The sequence below is a fragment of the Diprion similis genome, chromosome 2 (assembly GCF_021155765.1).
Source record: "Diprion similis isolate iyDipSimi1 chromosome 2, iyDipSimi1.1, whole genome shotgun sequence".
NCBI classification, from domain to species: Eukaryota; Metazoa; Arthropoda; class Insecta; order Hymenoptera; family Diprionidae; genus Diprion; species Diprion similis.
The window spans coordinates 2,404,699-2,427,294 of record NC_060106.1 but is presented as its reverse complement, the minus strand read 5'-3'; the positions used below and the strand labels follow the sequence as shown (position 1 = coordinate 2,427,294).

The window sequence follows — 22,596 nt, the reverse complement described above, 5'->3', positions numbered from 1 at the left end:
CATCTCTGGCAAAATTTAGATTTCCGGCAGAAAGGGGGGAGCCTCTGGAAAGAGTATGTCAAATGCTCTCACACTTTTCCGCACCCTCCTTTCGAGCTGAGCTGCTCAGCTGGTCAACGTCAGCTGATTCGGTCACACATTAAATTCTTTTCTTTTCGTCAAAGACTTATGAATATTTGGACTGCTTTTCGTGCAAATATCAATCTACAATTCGTTAATTACCGAGTACCTGATTACGCTTATTAAGCAAATATGTAATTTCTATAATCCTTGTGTTAAGTCTCTGCCGGTAACTACGGCGACGCCCTCCCTGCACCCGATCTTTATCGACGCGTAGTTACCAGAAGAGCCTTACGCGCTCTTACCATATGTCGTAGCTAATACCTAGTCAGACAATTACCATCATAATAAGCGTTACCCCTAGATTAATAATTCTCATATTCACCATTATTTCATTAATAAGGCTCAAACATATATGGTACATATACCTATTTTCACATTTTGACCGTTATGTTTTTCAATACTAGCTTTCACATTAAACTATAATATACGATTCTCAGCTGAAACATCTCAACCAATAAACACTTGCACTAAAATTTCAAAACTTAACACTCAATAAAGATAATCTAGTAGACTAAACATTGGAAACGTGGGAGAGAGATCATATATAAATCAGAAACAGATAAAAACTCATTTTCAGAATTAGGGATAGCGCCCTTATTTTAATGATCATGCGGCCAATTAGTGCATCGCCGCTTGCTTTCTAAACCAACCACCTCACGCTAATTCCCCGCCAAGATCCTATGTACTAATCACAAACCTTACCCCCCCCCCCCCCCCCCCCCCCCCCGCCCATATGAATTAACATCCTCATCCAATCATCCTAGACCTGCGAGAACCCGCGACTTTTTTCAGCTCCATCTACTTTTTCCACCCCTTTTTTTCAACCCTGATTCAAATTAGATCAGAATTGATCCAGACATCATAGAGAAGCGTTTCAAACATTAAAGAGAAGAGTTTCAGACATCACAGAGAATAACTTTAGACATCATAGAGAGCAGATTAAATTCTGACATCATAGAGAATAAATTCAGATATCATAGAGATGTTTAGACTCAGTGAGAATCAATTAAACTTTTGATCAAATCAGAACTTGACCGAAAATCGCAGAACCAAGTTGTCGAAGAATTAATTCAAACATCAGTAGCTCAAAACAGTTTATCATTGTTATAACTGAATATCATCAGTTATTAACCACTGTAAACTTTACTATTGAAACCTGTGAAGTTTGTGTAAATAAATGTGTATAAAAACCAAGTGTTGTCGTCAGTAATTAATTATTCCAATCACGCATAGGGAACTTGTTTTAAATGAACGCTGAATTTAGATTCGGAATTGGTTTAAAATGGAATATATTTTAATTAAACACACAGAATAAGAATGAACAATTTTAATAATATAAAATTGGATAACGAATCGGGTAGAGATTCGTCGTTGGAATGCAAGTGCTAGAGGATTTCACCGCGAGGATCTACTGAGTACTAGTAGTTACTGGAGATAAAAACCAAGAGAGCGACTGATCGCTAGGTGCTCGTATATATTCAGATCGGTAGCGGTGTGAAATCCTCTCCTCAAGCATTGCCCCACAACAACGCATTTCTTCCCCTTATTCTAAGAATTAGAACTAGGTTGGTATGCTATGCTATAGGATTTATTGGTGCTGGGTGCAAAGTTGGACTTTGGACTGTCCCCCCAACTCTTTACTCCATACCACCTTTCCTTATAATTAATCTAAGATTGAAAACTAGAGTGGTGTTCATTTTTTGGGATTTGAATTAGTGTATGTTGTGGGTATGAGTTTCATGTATATGTGTGTTGGTGCAACGCGCTAGTGTATTCAGCGCCGTGCCTAAATCATATGGCGCCTGGTGCGATCTGTTTAAGTGGCGCCCCCCCCCCCCCCCCCCCCTTCAGGACTCAAAGCTGAACTTTTCGTGCCTTTATTCTTGCGAATTCAGCGATAAGTTTGTTATAGTCTAACGACTCACATAGATCGGATTCTATAGAAATCGTCGATAGCCCAACCAAACGCTCTTGGCTCATGGTAGAACGTAAATAGTTTTTTATTATTTTCAATTTGCTGAAACTGCGCTCCCCGGAAGCGACTGAAACTGGAAGAGTTAGAAGAATTCGTAGCGCTACCACAGTATTTGGGTACATAGATTTCATATCCTACTTGTGCAGGTGATTTAGTACCTCTAAAGGTGTGCTATTTTTTGGCAAAAAGATCGACAAGTCTTTTAGTTCTTGGCAAAAATCAATGGCATCATCAATATCTGTACTGTCTCCATCAGTTAGAAATTTAGACAACTTTTGACAAGCTTTGAGAACATCTGAATCGCTTGCAGCTCTCAAGTTGGTGATATTGTAGAGAAATTGAAAATGATCATTGTGAGACCGGAGCAGTTTGAAACGCTCTTCGATGGAAGACATCGCCGTATCAATTATGAAATGGAAAAAATCGACTCTAAATTTTGCTGTCGGATCTGATAGTGTCTCATCTTGTGATTCGTAATCGAAGTGCCTCTTCTTGCGTCGCATACGAACAGCGCTGATCCGCTGAAAACCAGGCTCAACTTCTACCTCGGTAGCTACTTCCTTGGCACGCTCAATTAAATTAGCAAAACTTTCATCGGATCTGTACTCTTGGAGAAATTTTGACACTTCAGAAAGGAGCTGGCTGCAGTCCGAAATGTGTAATTCTGGACTTTGTAGCATTTTTGAAACGATATTCACTTTTGACAATACATCATACCAAATTAAAATGCTACATATGAACTTGAAGTCAGAAATGCGTGCAGCCAAACTTTTTGCTTCGTGTTGCGTCAGCTTATCTCTGCCTTCATCCATAGGAATTTCAATCAGAGCGTCATAGCCCTCTCCGAGCTGAAAGCGCAAAGCTTTTAAAGCATTGATACGACTCTCCCATCTTGTTGTGCTAACTGCTTTTACGGTCAATGATGTTATATTCCTTTTCAGTACATCCCATCGCATTGTCGATCCCGAGAAAAATACATACAGCTGCTGAATTATATCGAAAAGCCCAACAGTTTCACCAGAAGCAGCAGCCGCGTCATTAACGACAAGATTCAACGAATGACAAGAGCACGGGACGAATGTAGCTCGTGGATTGATTTGTAAGATTCTGTTTTGAACTCCTGATCGCTTACCTTTCATATTTGCGCCATTATCATAGCCTTGGCCCCGCATGTTACCTATTGGTAACCGAGGTTATTCAATTCATCTAAAATGATGTTAGTGAGTTCTTCTCCTGTGGTAATGACAACCGGTAGAAAACCAAGAAAGTGCTCTCGTATTTGATGGGTGTTCTGTCTGTCATCAAATGTCACGAATCTTATAATAATTGAGAGTTGTTCCTGGCGACTTTTATCGGGCGTGCAATCCAAAATTATTGAGTAATATTTGGCAGCTGAGATTAACTGTACCAAATGATCTCTGATTTTATTTGATATTAACAATATCAATTCATTTTGTATTTTGATACAAAAGAAATGGTAATTTGCAAAGAGTATAGGATAGAGTGGAAGGTCCCATAAGAGCCAATGTATAAAAGCGTACCTCGATTTTCAGTACGCTCTGGTGGCTCTGAGGAAAAGTAAAGTACCCCCCCCACTACGATTTTGGCGCTCCCTTTAAACCGGGGAATACAGTGAAGAATATATATCCTCAGTCAACGGTTCTGATAATAAATTTTTTGCAATGAATTCTTCAGTCAACGCTGTTATTACAGAACGATCTCATATTTTTCTCCATATCTGGCAGCCTATAAATATGTTTGCATGGATACAGAACATAAAGTAAGCATCGTACATACACATTTCTTCTATGAATGTGATGTGAATTTAGTATAAGACAAAATTAATGAAATAAATGGCAACAAATCAATCACATTGTATCGACATTATATATTTAAATAGGTAATCTTCAATATATAACATCAAAAAAGTACTTATATTTAAAAAACGTAAACAGTAATGTCAAATCTTAATAAAAATATATATCCGTACATAATACTGTATCATAAAGAATGGTTACATAAAATATTGAATCAACTCAAAAACCTCTTGTATTTTTTATTAGTTTCTACCAAAACAACCATACACGAAAATCATTACATTTATTTTCACAATATATGAAGATACGTGAGGAGCCACAACATTCCCGCGAAAGTGAGGTTATATATTCATATTTACTTACAGTTGCTGTTTATTTGGTAACGAGAAAAACGTCACTTGTTTCCCGTTATTTATGCTTTGATTTTTTACATATTTGTTATTGTCACATAATTTGATGTCACAAGAAATTGGCATCTTTGGAAAAAGTTCGTTTGTTACTAAATTCTTACCATGTATAATATGGCCGTGTGAGTCTATTCATCATTATTTTCCTGGGTTGCCTTTTGATTGCTTCGCCCTACAGAATCATCCCGTGAGTTGGCTTACCTTCGGTGGTTTTGTTATTATGTTACTGATACACTCTTCAGGTGGCGTTCTGTACGGTTCTGCAATAGAGGTCTACGTTACCTCCAGAGTTTGGGCGCGTTGCCTACAATACTACACTTCGGAAGGGATTCTATAATTCATGTTGGATAACTTGTATTTACGTTTTTGGAGGTATCGCAGTCCCTGGCCTTTGTAGTTTATTTCTGTAATGTTAATAATTTTATATTATATTGATTATATATCTTTTGCGATATAGTTTTATGTATCTCTCAAGCTGTAGGGCGTAGCGTAGGTTGCCTATAATGTAGCTCTAAACTCTGTGTTTGCAACTAGGTATTGTATAGTATTTGGATATAATGATATTAGTAAATTGTATTAATAAAATAATAATATCATAGTCTCCTGTAATGTGAGGATCCTGTAATACGCTTTCTGGACTCTTGATTAATGATAATTGTTGTTATACCTCATCTAGGCATTCAGATGGCGAGGCAGATTCCTTGAATGACTTTCTTACAGAGTTCTCACATTTAGAGTTTTGGTTAGTTGGTACTAATGTTAGGGAATAGTCATAAGCAATAAAACATACGGACGTTCCGGTCGGATGTTACAGTGGAAACCCGAAAGTAGATAGGATATAAGAGTTCTGGCGCACAATGGCGGCGTTTTGAGGGGGGGTTCCCCCCATTGCTACGGGCCGGCCGGGCCGGCTGCAGCGGCGCGCGGCGGGGGGGGGGGGGGGGGCCACGAGGGTGCGCGAGGAGCCCGCGGCGGGGGGGGGGGGGGGGGGGGGGGGGCATTAGGCGCGCGGTAAGTCCCCGGCGGCGTGGGGGGGGGGGGGGGGTCCTGTCGGGTCCTGTTCGACGGCGGGAAGCTCGAAGTTAGATAACGCTAGACCTCTTGAGAAAAATTCCTGGAAATGCAGCCTTTCAGCTTATGCCGATAATGAATGCAGTGGGTGGTAATGTAAATAAATCTGTACATACTAAATTTTATCATAAATGCCGGATGCAGCTGTTGAAATAAATCTGTCACATAACAGATTCATACACATAAAAGATTCTTCAAAAATTATTAAAAAATACCAGATGTCGGTTACGGGAGGATGGTGGGAGGAGCAAGTCAATTTCAAAATAACAATTAGATACACTGAACAGATGTTTTTATTTATCCTCAATTACATTTAGCTTTGCAGCTTCTATATAATAATTGATCATATTATTAATAATTTCAACAATTAACCTTATACATATTATTTTCTACATTCTTACATTTAACATATTACTCTAAAAATTTGCTTATACTAATTTCTTCACCGTGCCACTAATCGGACTGTACTCAACGACCCGATCGTGCAAGATCATACAGTAGGCTGCGCTGTTTCGAGGAAATTCTACGCTTGCTTCAAATTCCAGCCGGATGTCCACCGGTCCGGTTTTCAACGATTCATTTTGTTTTGAGCAATCGATGACGATCAGGGGCGCGCGTTTTATAAATTCACTTCTCGAGAGCAGAGGTTCGGCTTCTTTGTTGTAGTAGGATGTTTGAAACTGGACATACATATCGTACAGAATGGCGTATTGATTATTGGAAATATCTAGATTTAAATTCCCATAGGGGTAACACTGTGAGTTGAGAAAGAGTTTCACATCTCTTATTCTACAATGATCGAATTCGCTAGCATTTTTCAATGCCTCGTTTTTCCTTGCAGTTTGGAATCCCATTATGACGTATCTAGGCTTCTCCAGCTGTGTCGATGTCTTGACCGCCCAGACATGCCGCGTCGTTGACGGCAGCATCGGATACACGTACGTTTCCCAAGAACGAAAACTCATGGGAATGGCCGAGTCCTTGGCGATGTAGTTGAGTAGCTGGATTTTCGGCTTGTCGGCTAGTTTGATGTAGGGCAGCAGCCACTCGACTTTTTTGAGGGTAATTTTAAACTTCTCGGTAGTGTTTGTCTGAAGTACAGCATTTAAATCGGTGTTAGTGCGTGTGAGAATCAACTCATGTTTGGCATTAACGACGACTCGGCAATAATCCTCGGCGAATCCCAGCAGATAACGCAGCGGTATAACGACATCAAAATTTCCAGCATCATCGGCCAGGTTGATATCGGCAACGCTCAGCCAACCGGTGTTCTCCAAGCCGCGCTGTTGCCCTGGGGTGAGGGATAAGTATCCCTTCATGATGCTGGTGATGCCCACATTTTTATTTCGATCAATTTCCACACCGTTCAACTCGTATCGAATTTCCTCAAACATATGGCAAACAGCCATGTTGACCAATTTTGTAGCGGCCACCATGGAATAATCTTCTTTTGTAACTTTCCCGTGAATGTGCAGGGAGCTTTTTTCCGGTAGCACGCACTCGTTCTGATTTTGAACGGAAATTCGAATTTCATCGTTATTCCCAAAGGTCGATGATGCAAATGGCTGGTGAGCGTGAACCTCAGAGTGTGCGATCGATTCGTCGAATGTCACGGGTTTCTGTATTCTTATTATTTCCTCCATGGTAACACGCACAGGATGCAGCGAACACGAATTTTTATTTTCCAAAATTTCCACGTAATCGAAGACCTAGACTCTGGAGAAACCGAGCGTTCAGAGGTGTCAGCTTCAGCGGAGATGTCAGCTTCGTCAATGGTGCTGGACGACTGATGATATTTGGCCATGACGTCTCGCTTTTATAACTTTTGCCTGACTTTTTCGTCTCAAATACAATCCCCATTATTTCACCGATTTTACATGTAAGCGTACCGTTATCGTTTCTCCGCGAAAATTAATCAACTCGTCGTCTTGATCGACTATCCGCAGCTGTATATTCTGTATCGACTGTACGGCGATTGGGAGGTAAATGATGTTGGCGGGAACTTCAACAATCTTATATCCAGATGGGACGGTGGGGAAAAATTCGTGAATCGTGTGAGCCTGACGTCCGTTTATGTACGCCCCGGTGGTTATGTTGCACTCAACGCGTATGGTATTAACTTTCAGTATGGCTACCGGTAATTCGGACTTATGCGTAACGTTCCGTGCTAGCTCAACCCCTTTAAACCCCAATAATCGGCCAATGGAATCCTCGGGTTTGAAGTCTACTACTTGATTGCACGTAACTTCACTGTTTAGCTCGTTGTTGTTGGCCTGCAGACTAAGGGAGATGTCGGAAGGTAGTTCCTTGTGCAGAAAACTTTGAATATCTTCAATTTCGTAGCTGCCTGTGGGTATCGTAATGACTGCCCGGCTGTTGTCCGCTCGCTCCAGGTAAAATTTATTACACTTCTCTTGAATATTGGGTATTGAATTGAATGTCATGAACTCGACGAGTCCGAGAACATAGTTTTTCGTCGACGATAACTCGATTGGGGGAAAATATTGAGCCTCCAGCAGGGATGAGGTGCCCGACAGTGTTAACGACAATGATTCCGTCATGACTGATGCTCGCCAATGTGACACCGCTCTTTTTATAGCTGCCCGCTGAGAAATTTGAGGCACAAGTGACCACAAATCACAGTATCGTATTCCTGATACCTCTTATGATTGTATTTTACGCTACCAACACCGAGATAGTTCATCAAATCCCTAGGTGGTTGCAAATCACCAAAACTATCGAAATACACAACGTGATCACCGTTTTTCTTATATGCAACCCAATGTGTCCCGGGGCCGTTCTTATCATCAAGATTAATAATTGCGGATTCTCGCTTCTTCGGTCCTGATGATGGTAGACCATTCCGCATGAAAACGCCGCGAAAATGTGGAATTCTCATATCTTGAGCATATTTGTGTAAATCAACGTTGGTGAGTGCTCGGCGTGGTAGCTTTATTAGTTTTTTGCCGGTTGTAAGTACAGACCCATGCCACTGCGGTACGGTCTTAGGTATAATCCCTTGCCCAACGCAATCGCCTCCATTGTTGCATTGTGTCGTTTGGTCTCACTCAACTGATGTTTGTTGGCGCTAGCCTCGTTGACTGCTTTAGCTATGCCTGCAGCACCACCTGCTAGAGCTCCCGTTGCGCTTAGACCAGCCAAAATTGGAATGAGGAGGGGTAGGATGCCGCCAATTTTTTCGGGCACGGGTATAACACGGGGCACACGAACATTCTTCCCTGCCTCACGCGCAGCCGCACGGGCACCGGCCAACGCCGACTCGACAGCTTTATGACCTGGTCGCATGGAGGCCTTTGCCGCCCTAATGATAGATTTAAGATTTATTGTCCTCTTCTGCTGTTTAGTCTTCCCACCCGTTGAGGGTTTTTTCTGTGACTTCGCACCGGCTCCAAGTTTCGACAGCTTCCTTGCTAAACCCATACCGAGTTTAGATTTAGCTTTCATGGTGTTGGTGACTCCCCACGCGACAGCTTTTTCACCCACACTAGCGTCCTTGGCTAAAACACGATTCCACGCCTTCTCGGCAAGCACTTTGTCGGCCAGATTTCTCGCAGCGATATCTCGATTCCTTGCATATGCAATGTCGTGATCTTTACATGCAGCGTCCAATGGATTGATACCCGGATCACCGCGTGCCAACCTCTTGACCAATTTTGTTCCGGGTCCGCAGTACTGATACCCAGGCACGTGCAATTCAACTGGGAGATGATTGATGATTTTGTTTAGCAAACCACCACCGCGTCTCTTACGTGTGCACGTCTTCATAGTCGAACAGCAACTAACGCGAGTTCTATAAAAGGATGAATTTATATGCGGTCATCTTAGTTCTCGTTGTCGCGTTAACCGAGCATCATGAGATTTCAAGATCAGACTGAGAAACTACCTGTTGCAAATTTCGACAAAATGGTTCGTCGGGGGAGGAAGAGGAAAGAGAAACGTCATGGAAAATTACTACCAAATACCGTGAGGGCAATTTTTTGCGGCCCATCGAATTGTGGTAAAACGAACGCTCTCCTCTCTCTAATCACCCATGGCAACGGATTGAGATTCGAAAATGTCTACGTTTATTCAAAATCCCTCATCCAGCCAAAATATCAATTTTTGGAAAAGTTACTAGAATCCGTGCAGGGTGTGGGCTATTTTCCGTCTGGTGAGAACGATCAGGTTGTCAAACCAGAAGAGGCCCACCCTAACTCTGTTATGATTTTTGACGATGTGGCGTGTGAGAAGCAAGATAATATCAGAGCTTACTTCAGCATGGGCAGGCATCGCGACGTCGATAGCTTTTATCTTAGTCAAACGTATGCACGTATTCCGAAACACCTGGTGCGTGACAATGCAAACTTATTGGTGCTATTTCGACAAGATGAAATGAATCTGAAACATATCTACAACGATCACGTGAACACCGACATGACATATCAACAATTTAAGGACTTATGCTCGGCATGCTGGAATGACGGTAAATATAGTTTTGTCGTAATTGACAAGGATAGTGAAATCAACGAGGGAAGATACAGGAAGGGGTTTGACTGCTTTATAAGCATAAACTAACGCAAACTCACACAGTTCAATTGTGACGATCAAGTCGGCAACATGGAGAGTGTCAAGATTCGTAAGCATAGCGATACGCTGAGTGAAATATCGAAAGCAAGCGATGTCATACGTCGGAAGCACAAGATGATCAAGTTGGACAAAGACACGACCGACCAGGTTATGGGAGAGGTGTTCAAGCCCCTCGTAACACCGTTGCAAGAATTGGTGGATACTTCGAAGCAGCAGCAGCAGCATATTAAAGAAGAAATTAAAACAGAATCGTCTGATATAGCGATGAAAAAAGAAGAAAAAGATGATGCAAGTACCGAGGATGGCGAGGATGAGGATGAGGATATGGATGATGAGGAGGATTTCAAGGATGCACACGATGAAACACTGAAATTTGGTGAAATTTCCACTACAAGCACACCAGTGAGGAAAACAGTGAATCCCGTGGCACGATATTTGAAAATGTTCAGCACAAGTAAAAAGAAGGATTTAGATACAGCATATGGCGTTCGAAAGTTGATAAACAGTATGATGATTGGTGATTCACAAATTAGTTTCGTCGATAATCTGATCAACGTGGAAGATGCAAGTTACCAGAGTACGCCAGGGTTACTCGAATTATTGTTTAAAAAATCACCCGATGCCACGGTTGTGAATGATACGGACAAGAATAATTACATAAAAATTGTAAGGATGACAAATGCACATCGGAAACGATACCAAGCCGATGGAAGTCTTCGCGATGATGCAAAAAGTGCAAAGTATAGAAATTTCATTGCACAACATCTTGGCTCGCCGAAAAAGTCCGGTAAAGGCTTACCCGAATATAAGATTGCGCGAAAGGAGAGGCAAGAAGTGGATTACGTCTACTGGGATGATCCAAATGAAATTGTAGATCGTCTTCGGCTACTTATGGCGTCGCAGGCTGCGGGAAATACCAGCCATTCCAATGAAATAGTCGCCATTATTGAAGAGCTCCGGGAAGCTGGAATCATTTATTAGCGGCAGATCGACATAGATTCGTCATTCCTTCGGTGACCACCTAGCGATGAGCATAGATATATTTGGACGACAGTTGGGCCGTGGTGGGGGTAAAAAATTTATTCGTGGACCTCCAGGCGTCGGATTTAAAATCACTCTCGACAATCAGTACGATTTGGACGGTAAACGATTGTGTAACATAGCCGATCCTCAGCAACCTAACGATGCTGTTCCCCTGAAAGTTCTAAATAGTTTAAGAGAATCGTACGAAGAGCGCATAAAGAGAATCGATGAGATCCTTAAACCGGTGCGCGCGCGTAACAGGAGTAATCACGATTACGTAATTGGATTATCGGAGATCGTTCAGAAGCTTCATGCACGAGTAACGTTACTGGAGGAAACCAGCGCGGTATCAGTTTCGGTCGAGGAACAAAAGCGGTTGGAAGAAGAGTTGAAAAATCGAGCGGCAAAGAGCAAGGAACAATGAAGGTGACAATAGCTGCTGAACTTCACAGACCGGCTCGACGCAATTATCCGCGCCGATTCGTAGATGTACGCGGACTCGATGAGACCTGGCAAGCAGATCTCGTTGACATGACCGCATATAGCTCGCACAACAAGGGCTACAAATACCTGCTTACAATCATCGACATATTTTCCAAGTACGCGTGGGCGGTACCGATAAAGTCCAAGAGTGGAAAAGATGTGACTACCGCCATGAAATCCGTACTAATACAGAACCGCATACCAAAGCATCTACACGTCGATCAGGGCAGAGAATTTTACAACAGCGAATTCAAGACACTCATGAAGCGGCACAATATCAACATGTATTCGACATTCAGCAATTTAAAGGCGTCTATATGCGAGCGATTCAATCGAACATTGAAAAATAAAATGTGGAAGCGGTTTACTCTCCGAGGATCTCACAAGTGGATTGACATTTTGAGCGATCTAATAAAATCATACAACAACACCAAGCATCGCACGATTCGAATGAAGCCGGTGGATGTCAGCACAGTCAACGAAAAACAACTATATCGAAGCGTTTACAAGCCCCGCCAAATCAAGCGGAGTGATCGGAAGCGGAAATTTAAAGTTGGCGATCGAGTCCGGATCAGCAAGTACAAAAATGTATTCGAAAAAGGCTATACGCCCAACTGGACGACTGAAATATTCACCGTGAGCGAGGTGAAAAATACCAACCCCCCGACGTACAAACTTACCGATTATCAAGATCATTCCATCGAGGGAGGCTTCTACGAGGAAGAACTCAGCAAAGTAAAATATCCCGATGGCTACCTGGTGGAGAAAGTATTACGCAAACGTGGGAATCAGCTCTATGTGAAGTGGTTGGGATTTGACAATTCACACAACAGTTGGATAAATGAAACAGACATGTAACATAATTTCTATGTATTTTTCAAAATAACAATAAAACATACAGTTATACAAAATATCTCTACAATTCTTTTCCATATGCACTTATATATATCATATCCGTAGCAAAAATAATGATACAAGATATTTTTTCCTTACGGTTAATACACATTTTTATTTTTGGAAACTTTTTTTCATTTCTGGAAAACTCTTTTTCATTTTCGGGAAACTTTTTTTACGTGTTAATCAAATGGGGATTTTGTTTTTGGAAAACTTTTTATCATTTCCGGAAAACTTTTTTTCGTTTCTGGAAAACTTTCTTTCATTTTTGAATAAATAATTTGACATAGGATCTTCATTTCTGAATAAATGATTTGACAAAGGATCGTCCAAGGTGTCGAACGTAAGTATTCGTGGCAGTTTTATACATACAGCTAATCCTATAATTAGTTTTTATGGGGCAGCAGCAAACCCCCAAGGTAAGGTGTCGGTCTGTCCAGGTATCAATTGTCGCTTGTCATCTTGCCAACTCAGAGCCAATTTCTTCTGTACGATAGTGCTTACTTGATGTTTTTTGCTACGAATTAGACATTGAGATCGAGCCAATTCCTTGTAAGCCAACAGACAGCGCTTATAATCGTCAAACGTGATGGTGTTCAGCGTTGAATTTTTGACACCCTTTGCGCGTTTGCTTACTCTCGTACCATCGGCGTCATCCTCGCCCATCGTTGTAAAGGTGTACAGCTTCGCGCGCAACCCAATGAACTCTGTCATAATTTTCCCGTTGTTCTCGTCCTTCATTATGCCCAGACGTTTCTTGTTCTTGAGCGGAATACCGTACACATTGTCGGGAGGGTAGTCCGAGGTGTCAAACATTGAGTCAACATCACGTTTGACGATATCGTAGATGTTGGGTACATTAAATTGGTAAATAAGGCTGTCAGTGTCGGTGTACAACAATTTAGCTTTTTTGTCGGGAAAATTCGGCTTTATATATTTGTAATGAAAATCGTACAGAATAATTTTCGAAAGGTCTAAGATCGCCGCACCGATATAAATTGGTTTATTAAAGTAAACTTTGACACGATTCATTCCTATAATAACCATATCAGTCTCGAATACGGTGCAACTATGAAAGTTTGCCCTAGCGATAAGCGCTCTCGCACCACCTCTTCCCTCCCATTTTGTAACTAATCTGACATCCGTGTGATTTCGCACATTCTCCATAGTCTTACCAAACACAGCGTTATTCATCAATTTGTAAAAGTTTTTCTCAAATTCGTTTCTGGACTGTTTGCGCATGTTGGTGTTGAGCGTGATGTAAGGCTCGAGCCATGGAGATTGTGCGAACTTTAAAACTCTATACACTTTAACTAATTTCAAACCTAAACTCAGACATTGCTTTAAATTTCTATAGTGTAGTATATACTTCGTTTTGGGGAGAAGGGTGGTGGCGAGTTTAGGGATTTTACTACCTGGCGGCGTGAAATGCTCAGGACAGAGAGGTAGGTCTTTGTGTTCCTCGTGGAGCTCTGTAGGATAGTCCAAGTCCACCTCCAGGATGTAACCGATCGGCGAATCGTCCGGATGGGTTGTTATATCGATAGGATCATGCTCCCACTCGAACGAGTCGATTGGTAAATGTGCACTCATAGCCGCACCGTAAAGATTATTCACATCGTAATACATAAGATACGATTCCACCTTGTTCGGATCAAAATCTTTGCCCATGAATCTGTTATTGGCGCGAGCGTGTCGATTAGAGCATTGCGCTACGCCACCTCGAATGCCTCTTTCAATAAATAAAACCATTTCGGGATCATCGAAAAGTTGTAAATTCACGTTTGTGTGTTTAAGCATCGCGTCAAAAGCAAGCCCCGGCGCCGTGTAGTAGTGCAACGGATCTAAATCGTATGTTTTAAAACAGCTAGCCCGGAAATTTTGGAAAATATCAGCAAGTAACAAAACATCAGTCTTTAAATATAAATCGGAATAGGCCCCCAAAGACTCTAAACGGAATTCTTCCCAAACATTTTTAGCGTGCTCATAATCGGCGTCTGTGATATTCGAATTGCAGAGGTGCGAGTAGAAATGATTCTTAGCAGGTAATTGAGTTTCGTCGAGTTTCTTCCAACAATCGACGTATTCGTAAGGAAATACGCCTTTGCGGGTCATCAAGCTGAACTGCGCGGGATTATTGTAAAATTTACGTGTTATACGTTTATCGACATCGCCTAAATACGAAGAAAGTTTATCAATACTGCTAGCCATAAATCGAAACGAATCGATGAATCTCAAATACATCATCGTCCCATCAACCTGCTTCGTGAAGGATATATATTTTTCCTTATTTATGGGTAATAGTGTAACCGCTCCGGGAAAAGTTAAAGCTAGGGATTTAATCAAAAAATGTGCATCGTAACCGGACAAATTGTGGAAAACTATTGGAATTGTACGCGACTCGTTGAAATTCAAATTACACCGATTATGCGCAGGACCGCGATATTTACCCGTGAAGTGACAATGATCGTGGCACTTTTTCTTCTCCGGAGTAAACGGCTTTTCACAGATATGACAATTTTTCGCGCGCATGTGACGATCGCGTTGCACTTGGGTCAGAGACTCCATCGGAATTATATTTTTGATTCGTGACTCTACTTTAACCGATAAATCTTTGAGCTGCTGCATGAACCAATCTATGCAATCGGTGCCGCGTTTACTGTGAAACTCCGATAAAGTCTCATCGTACGCGCAATGTACGTAGTATGCTACGCTGTGCGGGATATGCTTTTGAATTTCATATGTTTTACGGTTTTGAAATTCATCTACAGGTTCGGATTCTAATATACATTCGAGATCGGCGTAAACGACAAACGGGACAGTGCCTTTGTTTTTGAAATTTTTAAACTTTAAATTTAAATCTTCAGATCTTGGAAATTCCATGCGCACTTTATTCAACATAATACAGTCCTGCCGATGGCGGTCGTAGGCGTGTTCCACGGCAAAGTGGCACAGGCATCTGTCGCATATAAACAGCTGACCATTATAATTAGACAATTGTTTGCTAACCAATCGCGAGAGATCTTTGATCCAAGCAAAGTGGAATCTTGGTGTGAATTCGCGGTTCATATCATGCTCGGCACAATTACTACTTTCAAGCATTAGAAGATGAATCGTGTCAACGTTTGCGCTATGCAAATTTTTACTCAAATAAATTGGCACAATGACGCTTTTTGCGGATTTTGCATGGTGTGAAAAGGTTTCGGATTCTATTCCATATACATTGATTTGCAAATTATTTAATTTCTCAAACTTTTCCACGTCATGCAGTGTAGCGGGAAATTTGATACCTGTGCAGTCGAACTCTAAAATATGCCTACGATAATGATGCACCCTCTGAGCGTCTTTGTTAACCGGGTGGAGGGCTGCAGCTGTGGCCCAGAGAAGACATCTTTCGTCTTCGTTTTTCACGTTGACCACCGCCTTCTTGCGCTGAATGTCCTCCGGTAGCGTGACGAATGTTGAAGTCCCCGCGGCGAGAGGCTGGTACCGGTTGACGTTTACAGCAATATTGAGAATCTCAATCATACTCCAGCCGGAATCACGCTGTTCGAAATCTTCAACCTTAACGAGCAGTTTGTTCTTTGTCTCCGCGAACCAACCGTCTATATCACTGGAGGGGAGGATCGTCACGTTGGTTGTATTGAAGCTTTTGACTTCCGCGGTGACCCCCTCGTGCTTCACGTTTTCAAATTTACACGTCAGTATGACGTTGACCTTCACATTTCCCTCATCACGCTGCACCAGCTTCAATTTTTCGACGGTAATCCGCTGCGCGTCACTCAGAAAGGCATCCAATTCCTTATGGCCAAGATTGGTCACAATGCCGGTGCGAATTCGGTTAGCAAAAGCACTATCAACATCATCCCACTGTACACTCGCAGAACTGCCAATATTGCCGCCTATCACCAAACCGTGCTGCCGCTGTTCCTGCTGGATCTTTGCCACCCAGGATTGTATGAGGGAGATCTTATGTTGAATTTGCTGTTTCGCCCCCACACTCATTCTCGGCTGTTGTAGAATATCTTGCAAAACTTTTATATTTGCCACTCCAATACCGATCCAATGATTAAAGACATCGTGATTTCCTTCTCCGGGAGTTTGCTCGCGCAACAAATTGTACGCCTCCCCCATCTGCTCGACGAGTCCCATGTATGCTTCGGCAGCCATGACTTTGACGTTGGTGACGATAATATTCTGAACTTTTAACTTTCACGGGTTGTGTAAGACTGACGAGTCTGCAATGGATGTGTTATCCTTATGCCGAAGGATCGTGAGGGGGGGGGGGGGGGGGGTGTCTCCGCGTTCTGCAGCAGCTGCAGCCTCCAAGATAAAAATTGTAGTCAACCACGTCTGAGCCTGCACACGCCCATCCCTCCTCTATCAGTGAAAAAAGATAAAACGTTGAAGATACCCTGTGGGAGAATCGGCTGACGAAAAGCGGCATCGAGCGGCATAGAGATGAATTCTGATCCCTAGACTCTTGACCGGGTGATTTATGTTTATGGGATCTGACGAAAAGGACTGGAGAAAAGTCACATGTGCAACCTATCTAGTAGGGAAAAATCACTTGAGGAAAGGTGGGCAGTGCAGATCCATGTTACAAAGTTTTACGATGTTTGATGGGAAAACCTTCCGAGAAGAGTTTTTTTCGGGTAAAGTGTTTTGAGAAAATTTTTCCGCCCACACATCTCGTGATTATGAAGATGATTTTATGGATTACTTCGGGGAGTAAAATCATGTATCACAAAAATTATACAATTATTGATCATATATTTTCACACAAATGAAATTCATAATATTTACATTTATTTCACAAAAACGGATAAAAGTTATGAAGATATGTGTATAATTGTAATGAATCCAATAATAATCTTATTACATATAACATTTTAATTCTATGTATGCGCTAGGAATGAATTCAATAATAATCTTGTTACATATAACATTTTAATTCTATGTATGCGCTAGGATGTAATCACAATCAGTTCTATTTTTTCTAAATATGTAAATAATTTTATTGAATACTGCATTCTTATTATATGTATCAGCGGGGATGTAATTGTTGTAAATTCTATTGATATTTTCAAACATATTGCCTACATTTTTTAGGCAGACGATTGCATTCCAAACAGTCTTTAACCAGAGGGTTTGGGCCGTCCACTATATCGCCATCGGGTCCGGGTATATAATGCAGGGTACATCTACGGCAACTGTAGATGCTGGCGTCCATTTTCATATTCTCAGGCAGCTTATCCCACACATCATTGATGGAATTTGATGCGAACATGTAGACGAATTCTTTCGGCAAAAAAGCGATATCCTCAGACCTCATTGCTCTTAAGCCAGTCAATTCCTTGTACAAGCGGAGTGATTTCTCGAGAGAGCCGGCACACTCCTTCAAATACCAACTTCTCAGCCGCTGCACGTTCTCAAAGGCACAGTTGTATTCCGGGATGTATTCAGGGTTGTCATCATACCAAATCGATCCTTCTTCCACGTATTTACAAATATCGCCCGATGGAAAGTATCCGTGGTTTAGGTCGTGCATAGGTGCCACTTCCATATATTTCAATTTTACCAGTGTAGGGGGCTCGATGTGTAAATCTTCCATATTAATAACTGGCGTGGTGCCACCGAGGATCTCCGTCAACCATGCTTTATTCTCTGCTCCTTTGACGTATACGTAACACGCATTTCTTACAATTTTTCTCAGAATCTTCGGTACTTCATCGTGAGATTCGTTGCCGGCATTCCATGGTATCCCGTGATGATTGCGCGTTAACCAGGCGTTAGTAGCTCTATATTCGATTGGTAGGCTGGTTAAATCACAGGGTGGTTTAATGAGAATGTGTTCCAAACCCGAACCGTTTATGTAGATGGCTGCGACTTCTTTGGGCACAAGCTGGTTGCCTTGACCGATGAAACATTGCACGTCCAGGATCATTTCCATGTTGCAGAGGGATGCCAAGCTCGTATTTTCTCAAATATCCGTGGAAGACTGATTATTCGTTCCCGCACACCAGCTTTTATCCCCTCGCATTTGATGGAAGTGGAGGGGATGATGTAAATTATCTATGGCACGTAACTGCACGAAAATTCAAACTTGTTGAACTCTCCGCCGAAGTATTTCAACTGTAGACGATTTGCCCCAGCCATATCACACATTTCGGTCAGCTGATTCGAATCTTCCTGCAGAACTTTCGCGATTCTTGGTGGTAGGAAGACGTTGTATTCCCCCTCAATCTCGGCCAGAACACGTAACCCGAATTTCGTTTTGACCAGTCGTAGTCCGGTGACGTTATACACCTCTCCAATTTCGAATTCTGACATCTTCTTGGTCGGCAGATTCTCCAGGCGGCTGGCGTGGTTGATTTTTCCCAAATCCATTGCGTTTTCGATGAGAGTTTCTTTTTTCACAAGTACGAACAGTTCACGAGGAGAAGACGATGAGAACAGAGTGACTATCGAAATGAATCCGTATTTTATATACAATCCATCCCCACCACGATTCTTCCATCAAACAAGACTCGACCTGCATATCGTGGGGAAATTTTTTATGCACCGCCCCCGCTCTCCATCCTCCCGTAACCGACATCTGGCATTTTTTAATAATTTTTGAAGAATCTTTTATGTGTGACAGATTTATTTCAACAGCTGCATCCGGCATTTCTGATAAAATTTAGTATGTACAGATTTATTTACATTACCACCCACTGCATTCATTATCGGCATAAGCTGAAAGGCTGCATTTCCAGGAATTTTTCTCAAGTGGTCTAGCGTTATCTAACTTCGAGCTTCCCGCCGTCGAACAGGACCCGACAGGACCCCCCCCCCCCCCCCCCCACGCCGCTGGGGACTTACCGCGCGCCTAATGCCCCCCCCCCCCCCCCCCGCCGCGGGCTCCTCGCGCGCCCTTCGCGGACCCCCCCCCCCCCGCGGGCTCCTCGCGCACCCTCGCGGACCCCCCCCCCCCCCCCCCCCCCCGCCGCGCGCCGCTGCAGCCGGCCCGGCCGGCCCGTAGCAATGGGGGGAACCCCCCCTCAAAACGCCGCCATTGTGCGCCAGAACTCTTATATCCTATCTACTCCCGAAACGCTGATCAGAAGATTTCCCAGACTCATGATTAACAACTACGAAAATTAAGACTATTAAGAGCTCAACTTAAATCACGCAACGAATCAAAACCTCCTCACGACGTCCCTCCCAGGACGTAACACTTGTGACAATTCTTCTCGGTAGTTGGTGCCGATATTAGGCCTAATTTATTTTTAATTACAATCTATAACTTTATTATTTTTTTAATGATTATTCTACTATTATTTTGTTATTTCTTTGATTTACACTTATATATATATTGTTTATCTACCGCCACAATGCGGGCAATAAAAGCCATCCATTATAGTTTCTAAATCTATGAGAGCAGTCATTAGAAACAGACTCACATACACTCACACATACCTATACTCGGCTGTATTGCTATTGAAGCTGTTGAAGCACCCAACACATTGCTCACATTGCAGAAACACACATACACCAGTGACGACTGCGCCTATTGCAGTGCACAGGTGAACTGCTATCACACGCACCCAAATAGCGACGACTGCGCACTATTGCAGTATGCACAGGAGGCTTGCCACACGCACACATTCACACAGCGACGACTGCGCATTATTGCAGTGCACAGGGGTGCGTGCTGAAACTCTTACCCGAGTAGAGTAGAGTAGGAGTTACCTCTGAGTAGGGTCTGAGTTATCATTGATTATAAACGACCAAAATCGTTCGGATTGAAATGGTGGCACGTTAAGTGCGGGCAAACGAGCTGTTAGCTTTGCATCCGCAGCAATCACTGCACAAGCTACTAACTATCGATCCATTTGCAAGGAAAACAGAAAACTGTTTTTTTCATATTTTTATGGCTTGAATATCATAAACATAGAACATAGAAGGTAGAACGATGTTTCCAAAAATTTAGTATTACGCTAATGCGCATGACGAGTAACTTCTACTCACCTCCTCGACGTGGGTAGAAAAAGATAACTCGAGAGTCGACTCGAGGGAGTTTGTAAACGCCGTAACTCAAGTCAACTCGGTGTTGCTGACAATGAATGCCGCGAGTTGACTATAGTTGACTATAGTTAACTCGAGTAAGGTTTCAGAACGCACTCCAGAAGGCCTGCCACACGCACCAGCGACGACTGCGCACTAGTACAGTGTACAGCCGGGTTGCTGAAACTCATACACTCACCACCGACTAATACGCTACTACGACTGAACATCTCAGCATCGGAATTGGATGAATTTGGAGTTCATTGAAGAGATTGTCTTTACATGGTGAAATTAAAAACCTCCCATACTTTAACCTGGATCTGATCATGGATTTATAAATACTGAGTAGTACTTCAGGATCAGAACCTCAATAAACACCTCTCAAGCACTTTATAATATTTAAAGGTTTGAGACGCTTTTCTTTCATCTGTTGAATGTGAAAACTCCAATTAAAATGCATATCTAAATACAACCCTAAGGACTTATTTTTTGTTGTTTCTACTTTTTTGCTATCTATTTTAATAGAATAACGTTTATATTTTATTTTCTTCCCACTAAAAAGCATGAGTTGGCATTTGTCGGGTGCTAAAAAAAAGGTTTTTTATTCAAGTTTCTTGAACAGGTTATTTATTTCTTTCTCCAAAATTTTTATCCCAGTTTTTGGTTGTTTGGTTTTTAGAAACAAAACTATGTCATCAGCAAACTCTAAAACTTGGGCACCAGATCCTTCTGATGGCAAGGGGGTATACCAGTGTGAACGCTGGAAATCTGGGTGATTTTCGAGAATTTTTTGGAAGAAAAGTGCTCACTTAAATATTTCGGAAAATTAAGGATATATTTGACTATATTTGACCTGTATTACGGAATTTTTTTATAGAAAAATATTGAGATCCAAGCGATTTATGCGCTGCCTTTGGAGGCGCCAGAAAGAAATTCCTCCACTGCTGACGTGAATTCGGCCGATTGAGTAGCTGAAACCGAAAAAGTAAAAATGTCCTTGAACTGGAAGGAATTTCCTGGACAATGACCTGAGATTTTCTAAATAATATCAAAATCTAATAAAATGGCGCAGTTATGCAAAAAGTTGTTTTTTCGCCTATGAAATGATCTTTTTTTTCAATGCCCAATCGTCAATTTTCATTCAATCAAAAATATCCTAGGTCATTGTAGGGTAAATATATTGAAGAGTACTTAGTTCTTTCAAGTCAATCGGATAATTGCTCTTTGAGTTACAATGTTAGAAAATTTGAAAAATCTCACTTTGAGAGAAACGCGTTTAAAAATTTAACGATCGATTTTTGCAAAACAAAATGATATTTACCATAAAAACTAATCAGATGTAGTTGGCCCATACAATGGATTCTCCTCTTCCTCGAATAATGCCTGCTAAGAGGCTGAAGCTTTTCTTCGAGCCGTTCGTCCCTCTTTTGAGAATACTTCATGCCGTAACTCCGCCTGGTTGATTTGGCAGTTATCTCTCTCCGTGGCATATTCTTTTGTAATGGGACAGTAGTAATACAAGAGGCATTCTGTTTAAAGATTTCTGTTACCGATACTTACCGACATCTTCCCTAGACTCAATCCCTTCCCCGCTATGACGTCACAACGATCAACTCGATGGTCTGAGGAATGTTAACCATGAGCGGCTTGCAGTGTTATATTTGACACCCTACATTCCAGAATTAATAATTTCGGGAATTGTTTTCTGTAAAGAAATGTTCAATTTGGAAATGATTTCAGCGTTTCGAATCGACAGGTTCTGTTGTTATTTTTTTCAGGAATAGGAAAGCGGGTAATATTTTTATTAAATAACTCACTGTAGGTGGATTCAAAACGATAAGCAATTCTTTATTATTAGTATAAATGACAAACGTGTTCTCTCCGTGATACATGCACCGGAAGTAAGTCTCTCTCTCTTTCTTTCTTTTTCTTAGCACTCATGCTCAGACACACCAGCGCTCCTCTCGCCTCATACACGCACTCACGTCTCTTATTTCAATGGCGCTCGCAGGCGCGCGAAATTCGAGTGTGACAAACTCTCATCCAACACACTCACCGTTTGAACACTCGTAATTGCCAAACTCTCACATAGCCCATGAAATTGCACTCTCGGTAACGCTTTGGTAAACATATCTGCTCTTTGATTTTTCGTAGATACATATCTTAT

General features: G+C 42.0%; 2 protein-coding genes across 2 annotated transcripts; both read right to left on the bottom strand.

Annotated features, from left to right (window-relative positions):
• Positions 1-2,232: 2,232 nt before the first annotated feature.
• LOC124416200 (zinc finger MYM-type protein 1-like) lies at positions 2,233-3,270 on the bottom strand. Its single transcript, XM_046897124.1, has one exon. It carries the CDS (start codon positions 3,268-3,270, stop codon positions 2,233-2,235), a length of 1,038 nt encoding a protein of 345 aa, XP_046753080.1.
• Positions 3,271-3,275: 5 nt separating this feature from the next.
• On the bottom strand, positions 3,276-7,036 carry LOC124416198. The gene is made up of 7 exons (XM_046897123.1): positions 5,845-7,036; positions 4,685-4,726; positions 4,524-4,582; positions 4,279-4,391; positions 3,810-3,844; positions 3,640-3,711; positions 3,276-3,331 (listed from the first exon to the last, which is right to left on the bottom strand). The coding sequence occupies exons 1-7, from the start codon at positions 7,034-7,036 to the stop codon at positions 3,276-3,278; spliced, it is 1,569 nt and encodes a 522-aa protein (XP_046753079.1).
• Positions 7,037-22,596: the final 15,560 nt, after the last annotated feature.

Bases quoted from the DNA above. Each gene is read 5' to 3' on its own strand.
- LOC124416200 (XM_046897124.1), bottom strand. From the start codon at position 3,270: ATGCGGGGCCAAGGCTATGATAATGGCGCAAATATGAAAGGTAAGCGA.
- LOC124416198 (XM_046897123.1), bottom strand. From the start codon at position 7,036: ATGGAGGAAATAATAAGAATACAGAAACCCGTGACATTCGACGAATCG. The intron at 3,712-3,809 runs GTAATAACAGCG...CCCGGTTTAAAG, and splicing joins GAAAAATATGAGATCGTTCT to GGAGCGCCAAAATCGTAGTG. The intron at 3,332-3,639 runs GTACGCTTTTAT...TCATTACCACAG, and splicing joins AGAGCGTACTGAAAATCGAG to GAGAAGAACTCACTAACATC.